Source organism: Typopeltis vanoorti, chromosome 20 (assembly GCF_054136105.1).
Source record: "Typopeltis vanoorti isolate ZY-2024b chromosome 20, IOZ_Tvanoo_1.0, whole genome shotgun sequence".
Classification (NCBI taxonomy): Eukaryota; Metazoa; Arthropoda; class Arachnida; order Uropygi; family Thelyphonidae; genus Typopeltis; species Typopeltis vanoorti.
The window spans coordinates 9,936,589-9,953,509 of NC_143568.1; the positions used below are offsets into that span (position 1 = coordinate 9,936,589).

Genomic DNA, 16,921 nt, shown 5'->3' on the forward strand with positions numbered 1-16,921 from the left:
GTAACAGACTGATTTGGAGGAAAATTGTAATAGGAAGTTAGTAATGATATAATTTTTTCATGTAGTACTATCATATCCTGTACACCCCTTGTGGGTACATGGCAGGAATTTGATGATGATGATGATATTCTTGTCTAAGATTTTTAAATTTGTCTAATATGCTAATATAATGCTTTCTTGTGATTATTCTTGTGAAAATTAAAAGATGCCCATAATTTAAGTTGTTTATTTCTTTAAACAGTTCTTAAACAAGTACTTCATCAAATCAGCTAATTTATCTTATCTCTAAAGTCTGCAATCTATAAAATCAAAGCTTTCTTCATGAGAGAAGCCACTTGATATCATTCCAGATATCAATCTGGTCACTATTCTCTTTAGCTTGTCCAACATATCTCTTTTTAAAACAGAGATTCCTTACTTGAATACTGTATTCTATGTGAGGCATAACCATGGTTTTGTATAGAAGAATTACATTTTTGTGTCTAGAACAAATTAATATAATCCAATTACACTGTTACTTATTACACTGTTTAGAAGATTTCATACTGGACTGTACTGTTATTCCTAGATTCAAGACATATTACTGTAGTTGCTTGATTCAACTGCTACCACTAGAGCTTTTTTGTCATCAATGACTCCTATCAGAATTCTCTGCATGGTAACACCTCCCTCTCCATTTTCCTTTTTCAACCATATTTGAAATTCACAACATTTCTGGCAAAGGTCAGAAATACTTGAATGCTTAATTCTCCTACAGGCACAACATGTTCTTATGTCCATCAAAATATCGATGAGAGGCATATGATGGCATTCAAGTAACATTAATAAGAAGTGTAAAGCATCAGTTATTTCAATTTTAGTTGAAATGGTTTTTTTCCATCCAATCCTGTGTGAAGGGGTGTCCAAGGCATGGTCTACTACTACCAACTTGCCATAACAATGGTACAGAATGTATTTCTATGTTCTTCAATGTGTTATGTTGCAGCATTATGATATCATATTTTCTGTTGACACCACAATTATGGCAAGACAGGAGTAGAAGAAAATAAATATTAAGAAGGCAATAAAATATTCTGGAGGTTATTGAAAAAACTCAGAAATGGAGAAAGAATACCGTAAAAGGAATTATAAATGATAAAGGAGATATGAAAATTAAGAATAAAGATATTCTTGGTGTGTGGAGTAATTACTTTGAAAGATTGCTAAATGAAACAAACAGTGACAGCATGGTGGTAGTAAATGCTCAACAGGAATATATATATATATATATATATATATATCTGTACTTGAAGTAGAAAAGCTATCACAAACCTGAAATATGGAAAGGCAGCTGGAGTAGATGATATTTAACCAGAAATGCTAAAACAAGAAAGTATAAAAGTTTTACAGTGGCTTTATACATAATTCAGAAGGTCTGGTGAGAGGGTCAAATTCCAGATGATTAGAGTACAGCACTCATAGTACCCATCTATAAAAAAGGGAATAAAGCTCAGTATGAGAATTATACAGAAATATCACTATTAAGTGTTCCTGGTAAGATTTATGCAAGTATTCTTGAGAAACAGCTAACAAAAATTATGGTGATGAAGTTTAGAGAAGAACAAGCTGGGCTCAGAACAAAGAGAGGTTGTCAGGATCAGATTTTCACTTTAAGACAAATAGTTGAGAAATCATGGGAATATAACAAGGATCTGTATTTTCAAGTTTTGTAGATCTAGAAAGGCATTTGACAAGGTGCCAAAAGGAAAGCTGTTTTCAAAATGCTCCAGTTATATTGTGTAAATGGGACATTATATCAAGCAATACATAGTTTCAAATTAAGCTGTAAATCAGCAGTTAGAATTGAAGGAGGTACAGGAAGATGATTTGATGTTAAATCAGGTGTACGACAAGGTGTACGTTATCTCCACTGTTATTCATCATCTATATGGATCACATTATGAAGGAAAGCAGTATTAAACTTGATATCAAAATTGGAGATGTTAATCTCAGCTCTACTTCATGCAGATGATGTTATACTCCTAAATAAATCCAGGACAAGTCTGCAGGATTCCCTGACCAAATTGAATAGCTGATGTAATAAACTTGGTATGAAAATTAGCAATAAAAAGAAGACAATGAAAATAAGCAGAAATATTGAAAACATCAACTGCATCCTGAATGAGAACCTATAGAACAAGTAAAACATTTCAGCTGTTTGGGCACAATTTTTAGTGAAAATGGAATAAGAGAATACATGGACTTATTCTGAGAGCTGGGTTAGAAATACAACTCTTAGTCAAAGACTGGAGACCGCAGATATGAGAGTCCTGAGAAAGATCTGGGACCAAACAGATTGCATCAATGGCAGTATCATATTAAAAATGAGGATATTAGGAAAGAACTTGACATTGTTAGTAGCATTCAAGAATGTGTTAGCAGAGTTTAACTTAGGTTGTATGGGCACTTAAACAGAATGGAAGAAGAAAGATTAGCTTAACAAGTGTTCTTTGCTAGGATGGCAGGGAAAAGACTCAGAGGATGACCAAGATGTTGGTGAATTGATACAGTAATAAAATTGCCTTAGAAGACAGAAATATAAGATCTGAAAATATTGGAATGCTTGACAGATAACAGGCTAATCTGGAGGAAAATTGTTGATAGGGAGTTAGTAATGATGTAGCTGTTCATGTAGTAATATCATAAGATCTTGTACACTCCCTGATGGTATATGTCAGGAATTTGATGATGCTGAGTAGCAGCAGCAGATTATGCCTTGGATACCACTTCACACAGGATTAGATCGAAGAAAACCAGAATGCCATACCAAAGTCAAAGAGACTGTTTCTGGAATCAACAGCAGCTTTAAAACACTTCCCGAACTTCAAAGAGTGTTGATGTATCAATTTACCAAAAATCTGGGACACTGTCATTTTAAGATCAAATTAATACTTAACCACTCTCTCTTTATCCAACAACAGATGGTACCAGATACGACTTTAGTCCTTTGTGCTGTCCATCACAATTTGAAACAGTTTGCACTATTAATAACTGTGCTATTTGTATACTGTGACAAAATGTTTATGTTTTATAGATAATGGGCATAAAACCAGCAAAATACCAGCAATGAAGTACAGTATAATTAGTAACACAATTTTGATAAAACATATGAATATGAATGTGAAAACATCAATAAATTAGTTTGTTTTAAATTAAAGTTGTTACTCAAACAGAGTAGTAGTTTCCAAGATTTTTCTCTCTCTCTATGTTCACTGGGCATCTAGATGCCGTATGGTCACTCTGATGCTCGGTGATGTTCCACACCAGGACTTGCCATGTAGTCCTGTTGTTTGCTTTTCTGGCAGCCTCAACTCTCTGAAGATCAGTCACTCCACACACACCATCCATCCATCTCATTGATGGGCTACCCCTGCCCTTTTTCCAGGAACTTTACCTTCTATTGCTGTTCTGAGAAGTCCTCCTTCCATCCTTTCTATGTGTCCAAAATATTTTAACTTTCTTCTGTCAATATCCTTAAGGAGCCTTAAAGTTTACTAATCGTTTCTAACACCCATTCATTTGTACGCCTTTCAGTATATGATATCCTCAACAGCCTTCTGTAACACCACACTTCAAAAGCAGATATCCGTTTCTTATCTGACTTCTTTAGGTTCCAAGTCTCGCATCCATAAGTTGCTGTTGGAAAAACAACTGTATCTAAAATCCTCAACTTTGTTCCCATGGAGATAGATCCATCCTTCCAGATTTTAGAAAGGTCTCTGACTGTTGTTTTAGCCATTCTTCACATTAATAATGAATCCCAGGTACTCAAACTTGCTGACGTCCTCAATTCTTTCTCCATTAAGATACACTTGTTTCTCAAGAGCTTCTCTGTTTGTTTTTCCTTTGAGAACAATGATCTTTGTCTTGCTAGAATTGAGTTGAAGTCCTCTGTTATTACTGATCTTGTTAACTTTGTCAAGAATTAGTCCTAGTTCTTCCATGTCATTACAAAGGAGTACTGTTATCATCAGCATACCTCAGATTACTGATCAATCTACCTCCTATCGTAATTCCTGTCCTGAGTTCATCCAATGCTTCACGCATGATGTACTCTGCATATATACCAAACAAGTGAGGAGAAAGTAAACATCCTTGTCTAACTCCTTTTCCAACTTGAAGCCAGTCAGTCAATCCAACACCTGTTCTTACTGTGGCTTCTTGCTCCTTATACAAGTTGGCTATCAACCTGATAGTGTGTTGGGGAAAAGCCATTCTTTTCATTACTTCCCACAGTTTCACATGCTCAACACAGTCAAAAGCTTTAGAGTAGTATAAGAAACACATTACCAGAGGGAGTCTGAATTCTTTATATTTTTCTATGATCTGTCTAAGGCAAAGGATCTGATCTCTAGTGCCCCTACCTTTCCTAAAACCTGCTTGTTCCTTGGGCATCTCTGCCTCAACTTTGGCCTCAATCCTATTTAGCATGATCCTTAAAAATTTTGCTTGCATGAGATATCAAACTAATAGTTCTATAATTCTTGCATGCCTTCATATCACCTTTCTTGTGTAGTGGTATGAAAACTGACTTCTTCCAGTCTCTAGGCCATGATCCTGTCTCCAAAATCCTTGTAATCACTTATCCCTCCATTGGGATTTCATCTGCATCTGGGGCCTTATTGCTGTTGAGCTGCTTAACTGCTCTTTCAACTTCATGCCTAAGTGGAGGAGGTTCCAAATCAAAATTTTCTTGGTGGGAGGACTCCACATTTTCTTTATCCACTCTGCTGTACAGTTCCTCACAGTATTCTTTCCATCTGTTTTTGATTTCCAACTCTTCTGTTAGTAATGATCCATTTCTGTCTTTGATGACATTCAATTTAGGCTTGAACTTGTGCTTTAAGTCACGAACTAAATAAAACATCCTTTTATAATTATGCCTTCTCATCTGGAACTCTATTTCTTCACATTTATTAGTATAGAACTTTTCCTTGTCCTGCTTGATAGCTCTTCTGATTTCTCTATGTAATCTCTTGTATTCTTCGGTCCCCTGTGTCACTTTGTTTTTCCAACTGCCTTCTTTTGATTAGTTCCCATGTTGAATCTGATATCCATGGGTCTCTTGGTTTTCTTATTGGGCCCGAGATACGTCTTTGCTGTATCCTGTATTATCATCTTGACTCCTTCCAAAGCATTTCTGGTGAGATTTACTCATTGGTCTCCAAAAAATCATCCAGCTGAGTTGATGTTTCTTCTGTGAATCCACTAGGAATTACTCTAACATCCAATCTAGTGGAATGTGCCTGACCTGGAAGTTTTTGGAGTCTTAGTCTTACTTTGGCTCTTACCAGCTGATGGTCTGTACCACAATCTGCTCCAGGACAAGTATGCACATCAGAGATGCTTGTCTTCCACCGCTGGAGAGCCAGGATGTAATCAATCTGGTGCCTTGACCTATCAATGTTAGATGTCCAAGTATAGGTCCGTCGTGGATGTTTCTGGAAGCAGGTATTGGTAATAACTAATCTGTTAGCACGGGTAAATTCCAACAGTTTTTCACCATGGGTGTTACGTTCACCCAGACCAAACATGCCACACTCCGGCCTGACCCTCATACTCTTTCCCACTTTTGCATTTAAGTCTCCTAAGATGTACAGTATGTCTCTCCTTGGTAGGCAGTCCAAAACAGTTTGTAAGTTTTCATAGAATTCTTCACTCTCTTCTTCAGGCCTATCCATGTGGGGTGCATAAACTACCACAATTGATATATTGGTAGGCAGAGCCTCAAGTCTAATGGAGAGTATCGTATCATTAATGGGGTTATAACCAAGAAGGCTTCTTGCCTGAGCTGTCTTCAGTATCACAGCTACCCCATGATGTTTTGAGTCACCACCTGAGTAAATAACTAGCTTATCATCCTGTCTTTTGAAGTGACCTTCTCCATTCCATCTGGTCTCTGTAATTCCCAAAGATGTCAATTTTATACCTATCTATCTCTTTACAGACAATCTCAAGAGTACCCATCTGTAAACCCCAGACATTCCATGTGCCTATGTAAAATTCCTTTCTAAGATTAATCTTATACATTCTGTGTTGCTCATTCACAGTATCACTGACTTGATGGAGACTGTAATATACTTCTTGAACAGGACCCTCTGCCTAAGCCCTGAACGTGGCTTTGATTATTCTGTGCGACAACCGATGCAGCATGAGATGCGTTATTAGGCACAATCATAGTAGCATTTTGGAGTGAAGTCACTGCAAGAAGAAAGTGGTAGGGTTGCAGAGGCCCTTTCCACATAAGATGAAATAGCAAAATAAGAAAGATTCACCCCTAGCCCTCGAATACTCTAATAGCATTGGGGGTAGGAAGCAAGAAGAAAAGAAAGAAGGAAAGAAAAAAGGGGAGGGACCAGTCTACAGATAATATAACAGATGTATATTACATGAAGTAAGGCATGGTCCAGCATCAGGTACCTCGGGTTTGCCATGCCCGTACTCACTAAAGTGAGCCCTTGAGTTAGTTTGTTTTAAATTATAGTTGTTACTCAAACAGAGTAGTAGTTTCCAAGATTTTTCCATAATGAATAATCAGTCTTAGTATTTGAAAATATATGCTGGTCTGGTTGGGCAAATTGTTACTGTATCTGCTTTCCAATCAATAGGGTGGATCTTTGTGATCATCCAAGAAATTCAACTATCACCTACAGGTGGAAGATGAATTTCATTGCCTACATAAAACCACCATCCCACTTATCAAAGGCCTGAAATGGCTTGAAAAAACTTTTACGTTCAGTCTCTAGATCAGGGTTCCTAGACCAGAGGGTAAAATATGAATAAAAAATACAAAAAAAATATTCCAAATACTGAGTACTCTGGATATCAGTGAAGCTGTGGGACTGGATGATATTTCACCAGGAGTTTTGAGAGAATGTGCTAAAGAACTGACAGTCAGGGGGGGGAAATCCTTAGCCCACTCACAGTACGAATGAACTATGGATTTATAACCTTTAGTAAGCAGGAGTTACATAAAAAAATAAATTAAAAACATGATTATATTTATTATGCAGATTTTTTTTAATTCTTACCTCTTTCACAAAGTCATAGACTCTGTTTTTGAAGTCATTTGGTCTTAAAAGTAACATTTGAATGATGAAAAAACACACCTGGGCTTCATTTCCCTCAAAACTACGAAGTGCCTGAAAGTGTACGAAAAGCACAGATTAACAACAGGTTAAAATCTTGGTAGCAAGGAATGTTTTCAAAACAGATATTAACCAAAAATTACTTTGGCAGACTGATCACTATCGATAAGCACATTATTTGTAACTTTTTTAAAACTGATTTTAATTGAATTACATACATTTTAAGTGTATGCCTTTTGTTAAGAGATTAATCATGAGAGGGTACAAAGAGAAGTTACAAAGACGATATTGGGATTATGGAATGTAGATTATAATGAGAGATAGGAGTATGTGGACTACAAACACTGGTAAAGAGTAGAAAGGGGGACAATATGATAGAGGCCTTAACACTTCCCTTCATGAATCAATGACTCCCTGGAGGATAGATAATTATTATAATTTCATTCCTACTTTTGTTACAATTAAATTTAATTCATAATTAAGGTTAAAGAAGATTGTCATACCATAATCTTTGGTAGTGAAATTCATTCTCTATCATGTTTATTAACTTTTGACAAAATTAATTATTTTGTATTTTCATCTGACTTGTTTTATATATATATATGTTAAAGATACCAAGAAATTTTATACTTGGTTTTAATCCTTTTCCCAAGTAAGCAAAACATAGTTTTGCACATGAAATATATTCATGTCTGAGCCATATATATATATACACACACAAATTATAGTTTATTATATATATTATTATATTTTATTATATATAAAGAATAAAGGTAATGCTACCATCATTCTTGATTAGAGAGCATACCTTTAAAAAATGAACCAATTGGTATTCGACCACAACACGTACCAATTGGTTAACAATAATCCTACAAACTGCATCAAAAAGAAAACAGAATTAATGAAGTGTGATCACATGGCCAGAGGAAACAATTAAAAAGCTATTACAGCATTATGCCTGTACTCCCAGAATTTATGGCCTGCCTAAAATACACAAAACGAACACACCACTACGATTGATAGCTGAAAGGATCGACAGCCCCAATAATCACTTTGCCAAGAAACTAGTGGCTACACTCAATTCCCCCTCCTACTGTACATAAAAAATACACAACACTTCATCAACAAAATTAAAAACATCACACTCAACAATGAATATTAAGCATGACCTGTTAGAAATACGTCTGCTTCATAAGACTGGCATGATAAAAATAACTTTTCCTGACTTCTGAGAATATTGATGCATCATTTAGAATACCAACTTTACTTAAATTATATCATATATATATATATATATATATTATATATATATGATATAACAAGTTAACTCTAAAAACAAGTTAATGCCATTTTTTTACATATAAAAGTATATCAGCACTGTACACACTGTTAGGAATAATATTCCCCCCCTCCCTTTTTTTTAAAGTAGGAATCATGCAGATTTTGTGAATAAATGAATATCAGTACAGAACACTGATAAGCAGCGGTTGAGCTACATGACCTCTTATATATATATATAAGAGGTTATTATTATTATTCATTCCTGTCCTCTTATATATATATATAAGAGGACAGGAATGAATAATATGAAATTAATGAAAACTGATATTGGAAAATATGAGCAAAGCGATGGATAAGAAAACAGGACAGAGTAGTCATATAATATGTTTTGTATTATAACATTATTATATCTGACATAATAATATCTAAAAACTGAATGGACAAAAAAAGTAAACATTTCTCACCAAGCAGAGAATCAGTCGATCCAACTGAATGACATAACATTTCCATATTAAATCATTCAAGGCATCAATGCACTAGAAATGAAATTAATAAACAATTAAGATCTCTAAGAAAATCATTTTTATAATAAAGCATAATTTTTGTATTTTATATATATATATATATATATATATATATGTTCATCTTTTTTTGACTGATTGAAACCGAGTCAAAAAAAGATGAACACATATCTAATCACCAAGTCAATGTAACTAATGATCATATATATATATATATATATATATATATATTGTTATAAATGTTGTTTCCTTTTCTTTTTTTTTTTTTATTTTGTTATGATCTAAGATGTCATTATTTAGGTAGGGGCATTACTTTCTGATTCCCTTTTATATGTCCTATTGATACTCAAACTACCTATCAGTTCTGTGGCTATCACTTAGATTGCTCACATGTGAGAATTCGACAGACAAAAAAACTGCTCCTGGATAGAGCCAATTCCTTTATTTTGGAAATCTGGAGCTGTCTCCTCGTTGAGTCCAGGAAAATTTCTTTGTTAATGCTGCACCATCCAGAACCCTTAGATTAGAAAAAGTTTCTTAATCAAGGAGTGAACTCTCGATGTGACACACGGTTATACAATCTATATAATAACAGTTACCAAGTTAATTAAATCCCTTAATTTAAATTCTCATTGAAGTCATAGTCTTCCCCATTTAGTTAGTTCTGCTCAGGTTCTACTTGATGAGTGGTGCATTGGATTCATTCATCAGGCAGATTGTTAGGTAAAAGAAAAAGGGTTTATTCATCAAATTATCACAATACAAATTTACAAGACTTGTCATATAACTAAAGTAAATCTTTCTTCTAAGTTAACAGACTTAACTATACATAACTTCAATATTCCTAGTTGAATTCTACCACAAGACAATATTAATTATGAATCAATTCACTGATCTCTAACAATCGGATCTACAATTCCTCTCAAATCTACAACTTATCAAACTTTAAGCATTACTAAACTATAACATATTATAAGGGGGACCGGAAAGTAATCAATTATTTTTTTATAGTTCATTTTTAGCTGGCTGTTTTTTTTTTTAAATATTAGAATTACTTTTTTATTTAAAAAATCTTTTTGTTAAATTTCAGATTATTTTTTTTTTTGATATGGCAAACTTTAAAGTTGAAGAGCAGCATTTACGTCATTGTATGCTGTTTTTGTTTCACCAAGGAAAGCATGCTACCGAGGCTACCAAAATCATTTGCTCAACTTATGGAGACATAATGAAAGTTAACAAATGTCAGCGATGGTTTAGGAGATTTGCAGAAAAAAATTTTGATCTCTCTGATCGTCCTCGATCTGGAAGACCTCTTACTCTAGATGACGATGCTCTCAAGATTCTCGTTGAATCAGATCCAAAACAAACCATACAAGAATTAGCAGAGAAACTTAATTCATCATGGTCAACTGTCCAAGAGCACTTACATAAGAGTGGAAAGGTTCTTAAACAGGGTGTATGGGTACCGCATGAACTGTCAGACAACAATAAAGCACAGAGACAGACGATTTGCAATTCATTGTTGACCAGACAACAAAATGACCCCTTTTAGGAATGAGTCGTAACTGGTGAGGAAAAATGGGTGCTGTATAAGAATATTAAATGCAAAAAACAGTGGCTTTTTCCAAATCAAACTCCAATTCCAACACCTAAAGATGGACTTCATCCACAAAGGGTTCTGTTGTGCATTTGGTGGGATATTCATGGAATTATTCATTATGAACTCATGGAACAAGGTAAGGTTATCACAGCAGCCATCTACTGTGAACAATTAGAGTGACTTCATCAAGCATTGTTAATCAAACATCTTGTGCTTGTCAATCAAAAAGGGGTAATTTTGCAGCAAGATAATGCAAAACCATATTCTGCAAGAATGACTCAAGAAAAAATTAGGCAGTTAGGATGGCAACTTCTACCACACCCTCCATATTCGCCGAATATTGCTCCTAGTGACTATCACTTATTCAGGTCCTTAGAACACAGAATAAGAAATAACACCTTCCGTTCGCAAGATGATGTACAAAGGAGTTTGATATCATTTTTTGCCTCCAAAGAAAAAACGTTTTTCAAAAAAGAATTCTAAACTAAGTAGATCATTGGAATAAGGTTATAATTAACGATGCTGATTATATAATTGAATAACGTTAATTTTTTCTTTAATAAAATTTATATGAAAAATGTAGTTCAAAAAATTGATTACTTTCCGGTCCCCCTTATACATACAAATTAACACCACACTATATCAGAATTCACTCTCAGATATAAAACATTCTGGTATCAGGCTAAGCCCTAAAGTCCTGTTTCATATCTTATATAGGTCACACTAATGAATAATTTTGCACATTATTACACACAAAGGAAACTAAAAGATTCGTACGTTACTGGGACCTTCAGACTTTATCAGGTCTATCTCTCAATCCTTACAATTCTTTCCACAGATCATTCTTTCTTCTTCTTCACAGTTGTTTTTTCAATGGGCCAGCCTGGAACTCACAATCATGAATTATCCTCTTCGATGTAGACGAGAACAACTCTGCTTAAGTTGGTCCATGCGGTCTATGACGATCGGCTTGCATTGATTTTCCTACCTTACTGACTAAATGCCCGCACTTGCTTGCTACTCGGCCGCATAACTGCGTCTAGACATCATTCTGTTGACCGCTCTCATGTATTCATCTCAGGGAATTCTTCGAGTTGGCCCCTCGAGCGACCTACGGCAAAGTTGAGAAAGAAGAAAAAAGCCTAGGAGAGACTGGAATAGCGGCGTCAAGCTTTTTATATTGTACCTTGAGTAGTGCTCCTACAGCATCATGCCTTTCCGCTCGGCACTACTGTTTGCATACGGTTCCGGTTATTCTCCTCATTTCTCCCAGGAAACTCCTGTGCACAACTTACTCCGTGCGTACATGACTGCTGTGGGGCATGTTACTAATCCGAGTGTCTTGTTTGCGAACTTTGAACTCACTTTTACATATTATCATAATTCTCATCAAATTTTTTTCCACTGTTAATTTTACAAGAACAGGTAATATTTTCTTATATAGAATAGTACAATATAAAAAGCATTTATTTAAATTTTTACAAGCAATTAACATCTCCACTTATATACAAGTATTTCTCTGTGTTTTGATGCTTGTAAAATCCTGAATGAGATATTTCACGACAAAATCTCTTCATTCTAGATTTAACAATATATGTAAAAACTACAATTCATAATTAAATTAAAGAACTTAGTATTTCAAGTTAAAAATATGTTTAATTTTACAGGGTCTTCAGGAAAATGGGGAAAAAAAAAAAAAGAAATAAAGGGACAAGCATGTCCACCACACAAACAAAAAACTGATATCCACTTCAGGTCATGAGTGCTTTTGAAAAATTCAGCAACAAGGAATATGAGTTATGAATTAGCAGTATTAATTTTGTTTGACATTTAAAATCAGTATCTTTGTCATCATCATCAAATTCCTGCCATGTAACCTCAAGGGGTGTACAGGATATGATAGTACTACATGAAAAATTTACATCATTACTAACTTCCTATCTACAATTTTCCTCCAAATCAGTCTGTTACTTGTCAAGACTCCAACATTACCAGATCTAATATTACTATCGTCTAAGGAACTTTGTACCATATCAATCCACCTATATCTTGGTCTTCCTCTGGGTTGTTTTCCTGCCAACTTGGCAGAGAACACTTGTTTTGCTAATCTTCCTTTGCCCATTCTGTTTAAGTGATCATACCACCTGAGATTAGCTCTGCTAACGCATTCCAGGATGCGGACGATGTCAAGTTCTTTCCAAATATCCTAATTTTTAATATGATATTGCCATTGATGCCAACTGTTCACGCCTCTAATCTTTCTCAGGACTCTCATATCTGCGGTCTCTAGTCTTTGGTCAAGTGTTTTACTTCTGACCCAGCTCTCAGATCCATAAGTTAAAACTGGTTTGAACACTATCGTTTATACAGCTAATTTAGTGTTCCAACTAATTTCTCTCTTATTCCATATGAATTTATTCAATTGACTTCCCACCATACCAGCTTTGCTAATTCTGTTGTCTATTTCTATATTTAATTTATCATCTACACTAAAAATCGTTCCTAAGTAGCTGAAATGTTTTACTTGTTCCACAGGTTCTCCATTCACAACACAGTTGACATTTTCAATGATTCTGCCTATTTTCATTGTCTTTGTCTTTTTATTGTTGACCTTCATACCATATCTATTACAACAGTTATTCAATTTAGTCAGAGAATTTTGGAAATTGTAGCGGATTTATTTAGAAGTAAAACATTGTCCGCAAAAAGCAGACATTAACATCTCCAATTTTGATATCATGTTTAATACCACTTTCCTTCATAATGTGATCCATATAGATAATGAATAACAGAGGGGATAATGTACATCCTTGTCTCACACCAGATTTAACATTAAACCATCTTCCTGTACTTCCTTCAATTCTAACTGCTGACTTACAACTCAAATAACGACTAAGTATTGCTTGATATAATGCTCCATTGACACCATATAACTATAGCGTATTGAATAACTTCTCTCTTGGCACTTTGTCATATGCCTTTTCCAAATCGACAAAACTTAAATACAGATCTATGTTATATTCCCATGATTTCTCCACTATTTGTCGTAAAGTGAAGATATGATCCTGACAGCCTCTATTTGAGCTAATTCCAGCTTGTTCTTCACCAAGCATTTCTTCCACAATTTTTCTCAACCGTTTCTCAAGTATACTTGCATACATCTTACCACTCAATAGTGATATACCTCTGTAATTCTCATATTCAGTTTTATTTCCCTTTTTATATATAGGTAATATGAGAGCTCTACTCATATTGAGAATTCGTCCCTCTGTCCAGGCTTTCTGAACTATGCAGTGCAGCCACTGTAAGACTTTTATTCCACCATACTTCAGCATTTCTGGTCGAATATCATCTACTCCTGCTGCCTTTCCACATTTCAAGCCTATGATGGCTTTTTCTACTTCAAAGTATGGATATGTATTCCTGACTGCATGCCTGGTCAGTGTTTTTTTTATCACTGCTTGTTTAATTTAGCAAATTTTCAAAGTAATTACTCCATACTTCAAGGATATCTTTTTCTCCCATTTTCATTTCACCTTTATCATCTCTAACTCCTTTTACAGCACTCTTTCCTCCATTCCTAAGCTTCTTCAACAACCTCCAGAATATTTTGCCACCTTCTTGATATTTAATTTTTATATTCTTGCCAAAGTCCTCCCATGACTTTTGTTTAGCTAGTTTTACACAATGTTTAGCTTTCTTACATTTGTTTCTGTATTCTCTAACAGCACAAGATGACTTATTTGCCAGGAACTTTTGATATGCTTTCTTCTTTTCCTTCACTGCCTGTTTAACTTCCTGTGTCCACCATGGAGTTCTAATTTTTCTATCCTTGCAAACAAGTTCCCCACATGCCTCTCTACCTGAATCAATCAGGGCTTTCTTAAAGAATTGCCACTGAATCTCCAAGGTTTGATTCCTGTTCTCAAACTCTTTCATTTTTTCTTCAATAATCTTTGTGTATTTTAGTCTACAGTTCACCTCTGAGAGCTGCTCAACTTTTATTCGCTTTAAAACTTTCTTACATGTTATTCTTTTCAATATGAAATTCAATTTTATCCTGCTCAAGACTAAATAGTGATCACTTCCAATTTCAAATCCTCTGTACACTCTGGTGTCCTGCACCATGGAGAAAAAATCACTATCAACAATAACATAGTCAAGAGACCGTTCTTATTCCTTGAGTCTTCTCTCCATGTGAATTTGTGCACATTTTTATGTTGGAACATGGTGTTAGTAATAACCAGTCCATGTCCTGAGAAGAAATCCAACAGGTATTTGCCATTATTATTAGCTTTGCTCTTTTCTCCAAATTTTCTCAAAACATTTTCGTATGTCTGACAATCACTTCCTACTCTGCTATTTAGATCCCTAACAAGGACCAACTTTTCCTTTTTCACTGTGTCAGTAGCTTTCTCTAGAGCCTCAAAAAATTCCTCCACTTCTACCTTAGTAGAGCCTTCTGGGACCATAGGCACAAATAAGTCTCATTGTCCAGTTTCCCATTCTGATATTTGCCCAAATCACTCTACTTGACACTGCCTGCCATTCAAGAAGGTGAGCCTCATATTTTGTGTTGAATACTATGGCTATCCCTTCTTTTCCTGGATTGTCATTGCCTGAACATAACATTTTGTATTTATTGCTCAGAAAGATCTCCAGTTTTTGTCTTTTTTGTTTCAGTCACCCCTATTATGTCGATCTGGTACTTATCTAATTCCTCCGCTAGCTCCATTTCTTTGCCATTCAGGCTTCTTATGTTGATAGGACCAATCTTTAACTGTGGTGATGTTGAGTTCGGGTGTGTTTTCAGATTTATTCCAGTAGCTGACTTTTCGTTGTTTGCCCTGGTTCCCTGGCGAAAACAACGGGGCCTTGTTTAACCGGGCGATGCCCCAGCCGGCATGAAATTTTGTCATGTTGTGCCATCATTTTGTATTTTGGTTTAACCAATAGGAATACAATTTGGTCAGCTAAATCCCAAATTTGCAACCCATCCTCGTTCGTTCAGTATCCAGGTAGATACACAACAGGGTGCACCACGAGAAGGTGAGGATTGGACATTAGGTCAGAAGCCCTGGTCGGTTCTCCGCATTCCTTTAAAGGCTATGTGGAGGTCTCCTCTCAGTTATACAGCTTTGGACCTTAAGCACCCCCAGTATCTTTGTAGGCTCTTTTAATTAGCATCTTTTGAAGATTTTTTTTTAATGTTAATCACTTATTGCAGTTTATTAGTATAATAAACTGCAATAACACATTTTTGTGAATAAAAATGTGTTATTTTAAATAACACATTTTTATTCACTTCCATTATGCATTCATGGGCTGTACTGTTCAATGTGCTGTATTGAAACTTGTGCTGTATTCAAATAATTGAAACTTACAAAACTTTGTAAGTTTCAATTATTTGACTATGAAATAATGATAGTTGCAGTATCCATGTGTTAAGGCTTAAGTGCTTAGATAAATTCATGATAAGTTTAATGGAGTGAAATAGCACTAGGAAATGATTAAAAATAATGTTTAATACTTCCAATATTTCATTTCACTTACAGAGACATCATCAGGAAGTACAAAATGAGACTGGTAGTACAAACACACACAAAGCCAGCACAAAACTAACTGAAAAACATGTACATGAAAGACTCAGTTCCTAACTAGGTGGGGTGCCTTATATAGACATCTGTTGATGGCCTGGGATGTAGACTGGAATAAAAAGTGTTTTTTTTTATCCCATTTCTCTTCTAAATGAATACATTAAGAAAATGGATATCATTCTCTTGATATCACAAAAAAAAAAAAAAAATCCAAAGCCTTCAGCCCCCCCCCCCCCCACACACACAACACCTGGATATACACCCTGCCTAAGATTGATAAACCCAATTTCTCCCTAAGACCTGTAGCTACCACAATTGCTATAAATTATCCAAGTAGTGAAATCTCTTGTCCCCTCCCCCATACTGGTCATGCCACATCATACATAAAAAATTCTTCCCATTTTAAAAGCTCGATTGAAAATAGAATTGTTAATTATACTGATATCCTAGTGAACTTGGGCATCACCTCATTGTTCACTAACATTCCCATATATGATACCTTATTGCGTTTAAAAAAGTTTTTCCCTTGATATCACTGACCTCTTTTCCTTTGCTATCCATTCCAGTTATTTCTCTTGGAAGAACAAAATTTATGAACAGATAGAAGGTTTCCCTTCTCTGCCCCTGTCAATTTTTTATGGAAGATTTTGAAAAACAAGCTCATGTCTCATCCCTCTCAAACCTTCTATCTGGTTAAGATATATCTTAACCAGGTAGAAATACATGATGTCTTTTCTATTTAGTCTCATGGAATAGACACATCAAATACTTTTATCACCTCACCTACTTTCTCAC

General features: G+C 35.1%; 1 protein-coding gene across 1 annotated transcript in view; it reads right to left on the minus strand.

Annotated features, from left to right (window-relative positions):
- MED23 (mediator complex subunit 23) overlaps positions 1-16,921 on the minus strand; it is a 435,475-nt gene that overhangs the window by 132,318 nt on the left and 286,236 nt on the right. The window contains exons 22-23 of the mRNA XM_090410280.1: positions 8,873-8,944; positions 7,071-7,181 (exon numbers count right to left, since the gene is read on the minus strand). Coding sequence (XP_090266406.1) covers positions 7,071-7,181; positions 8,873-8,944 — 183 coding nt within the window. The remainder of the gene's footprint in view (positions 1-7,070; positions 7,182-8,872; positions 8,945-16,921) is intronic.